At 44.7% G+C, this 3,239-nt stretch overlaps 1 protein-coding gene across 1 annotated transcript in view; it reads left to right on the forward strand.

Moving 5' to 3' along the window:
* Positions 1-3,239, forward strand: part of rspo4 (R-spondin 4) — a 9,597-nt gene extending 6,358 nt beyond the window's left edge. The window contains exon 5 of the mRNA XM_067233966.1: positions 3,139-3,239. Within this exon, the coding sequence (XP_067090067.1) occupies positions 3,139-3,239 (101 nt within the window). The remainder of the gene's footprint in view (positions 1-3,138) is intronic.

A 3,239-nucleotide genomic window follows, 5' to 3' on the forward strand; every position in this document is an offset into this window, starting at 1 on the left:
TATATATACACATAATACTGTGTGTAATATTACCTTTTATAAGGTTGTTAGATCTTTTTATTGACAATGATATTAAATGAAAAAAAGTTTCAGGGAGTAAAAAGTTTCATTCGACTCGAACACAACAGGAGGGTTAAAACGCTTGTTGCACGTTTTGAGGATGTTCTAGAAGAACAACAGATGATATGCTCCTAAATGGAGACAAGGTGCAGACAGTTTGTCTTTGGGAGTTTATACATGGCTTTGGATTAAGACTGTTGTATTACTGTAATTTTTTTCCACTAATCAGACCAAGCTATGCTCAACCTCTGTGTGTGTGTGTGTGTGTATGTTTGGGTGTAAGTGGTGCATGTGTGTGGGTGTGTCTGTGTGTGTATGTGTGAATGTATGTACATACTGAATACAGTATGTGTGTGTGTGTGTGTGTGTGTGTGTGTGTGTGTGTCTGGAGCAGTGATGTGTTCTGCTAAAGTACAGGCCAGGAGCTATGGTCATACTTCCCTAATAACAAGATTAAAACACTGATTTCAAATAAGGAAATTACTACGATCAAAACAGCCAAACGAGAAGCATGTGTGCCAGGCCCCAGCCTCGCCCCCAGCCTCCCCCCCAGCCCCAGCCTCACCCCAGCCTCCCCCAGCCCAGCTTCAGTCCAGTCTCTCTACACACGTTAATTCAAGATCATATCTCATTTTTGTGAGCTGTGAAGCAATCCAGTGTGTAGAATGCTGAGATCTCCTGTGTTTATGATGCAGATGAACTCTGCCAGTGCTGCTGTGATTGGTGGATCACCAGGGAGGGAAATACTGTAGATTAGAATGACTGGCGCAATGGGATGGTCAGAATCAATCTCTATAAAAAGTCTGTAGTGAGCTAAAGTTGCACAGTCATTCTATTTCCTATAACATCTGTACATTTATGTAGAAAAGCAGAACATTTACCTTGCCAAAAAACGGAATGACCCCGCCGAAACCTAACTTCAAGCCTAAGGCTGTGTGTGTATGTGTGTACTTGTGTGTGTGTGTGTGTGTGATGTACAGTACAAGTGTTGTGTCTTTGTGGTCAGGAGCATTATGAGGAGGTTTTTTTTTAAAGTTGTGCTTAATTCAGTTATGGAGACATGAAGATGGTTCTCTTTCATGACACATACCACAGACTTGGCCCTCAAGTTTGTTTGTGTGTGTGTGTGTGTGTGTGTGACTGTGTGTGTGTGTGTGTGTCTGTCTGTGTGTGTGTGTGACTGTGTGTGTGTGTGTGTGTGACTGTGTGTGTGTGTGTCTGTCTGTGTGTGTGTGTGTGTGTGTCTGTCTGTGTGTGTGTGTGTGTGTGTGTGACTGTGTGTGTGTGTGTGTGTGTGTCTGTCTGTGTGTGTGTGTGTGTGTGTGTGTGTCTGTCTGTGTGTGTGTGTGTGTGTGTGTGACTGTGTGTGTCTGTCTGTGTGTGTGTGTGTGTGTGTGTGTGTGACTGTGTGTGTCTGTCTGTCTGTGTGTGTGTGTGTGTGTGTGTGTGTGACTGTGTGTGTCTGTCTGTGTGTGTGTGTGTGTGTCTGTCTGTGTGTGTGTGTGTGTGACTGTGTGTGTGTGTGTGTGTGTGTGTGACTGTGTGTGTGTGTGTGTGTGTGTGTGTGTGTCTGTCTGTGTGTGTGTGTGTGACTGTGTGTGTGTGTGTGTGTGTGTGTGTGTGTGTGTGTGTGACTGTGTGTGTGTGTGTGTGTGTGTCTGTCTGTGTGTGTGTGTGTGTGTGTGTGTCTGTCTGTGTGTGTGTGTGTGTGTGTGTGACTGTGTGTGTCTGTCTGTCTGTGTGTGTGTGTGTGTGTGTGTGTGTGTGTGTGTGTGTGTGTGTGACTGTGTGTGTCTGTCTGTCTGTCTGTCTGTGTGTGTGTGTGTGTGTGTGACTGTGTGTGTCTGTCTGTGTGTGTGTGTGTGTGTGTGTGTGTGTGTGTGTGTGTGTGTGTGTGTGTGTGACTGTGTGTGTTTACTCTTATGGCATGTCCCAGGCTCTAGGCAGGAACACACCAGCTCTGTCCCTCCAGGATAATTAAATTACCTCTGATCTGTAACAGACACAGATATTGGTTTGCACTCTTCCCTAGATGTCCCTCTCTCTCTCTTTCTCTCCCACACACACACACACACACACACATTCACATGCTCACCTATACTACAATCTCATACGATATCATGAACATGTACATTAAGATTCCGATTGTGGCAAATTAAAATCATTACAGGACATGTACACTGTCATCTGGAAATGTGTCTCCAATCTGGACTTGTGTCCATACATCCTCAGAATCAGCTTTATTCGACAAGTAAGTTTACACAAACAAGGAATTTACTGTGGCAGGAAGGTTCATACGATAAACATATAAGAATCTCCGATATAAAAAGTAGAGAATGTACAACAGTCTAAATAATTCTAAACATCCACCGTCTTCTAACACAGGCCAGATGAGATGGTGGGACCCTGTCCGGACCACAATACCCAGAACACACCACACTGCCCAGCACGCTGCACACTGGCACAGACAGAACAGCCACAGCACAGGGCTGGGTTAAGAGCATGGATGAAGATTAAAAAGAGAGAGGGAGAGCGAGAGAGAACGAGAGAGAGACAGAGAGAGAGAGAGAGAGAGAGAGAGAGAGAGAGAGAGAGAGAGGGAGAGAGAGAGAGAGAGAGAGCGAGAGAGGGAGACAGAGAGAGGGAGAGAGTAAGAGAGGGAGAGAGAAGACTAGGAAGACAAACACAGCAGAGATGACTGTGTATGTCAGGGGGAGAGGGAAGAGAGAGGAGATGGAAGTATGGGAGAGAGAAAGATAAGGGTGAGCTGTCATAAGACTGAGCTCTTTTAGCACTAGGCTGTACAACTCTGTGATTATGTTGTACATCTCAATTACACTGAAAATCTACATTCTAGAAATACTTTCCAATATTCAAGCTGCGCTTGATTGAGTTACTCTACAACAAGGGTTCCAAAAGATTCGACCACAAAACGACAGACTCCGCTTAAAGGAGAAGGAGGCAGACAATCAAATAGTTTTTTTTAAAGATTTGTGAAAATAGTATGCGGTCTTCTGATTTAGTGGTCTTCAATATATATAGTGCTCATTCTAACCCTGTCTCTGTTTCCCTTGATAGAAAGAAGAAAGAAGGAGAGAGGAGGAGGGAGGAAGACAGGGAGGAAACAGATGCAGCAGCTTCTGAATGAGACTGGAACGGAGCCACCAGGGGGACCCTAA

The sequence above is a fragment of the Osmerus mordax genome, chromosome 1, assembly GCF_038355195.1.
Source record: "Osmerus mordax isolate fOsmMor3 chromosome 1, fOsmMor3.pri, whole genome shotgun sequence".
Taxonomy (NCBI): Eukaryota; Metazoa; Chordata; class Actinopteri; order Osmeriformes; family Osmeridae; genus Osmerus; species Osmerus mordax.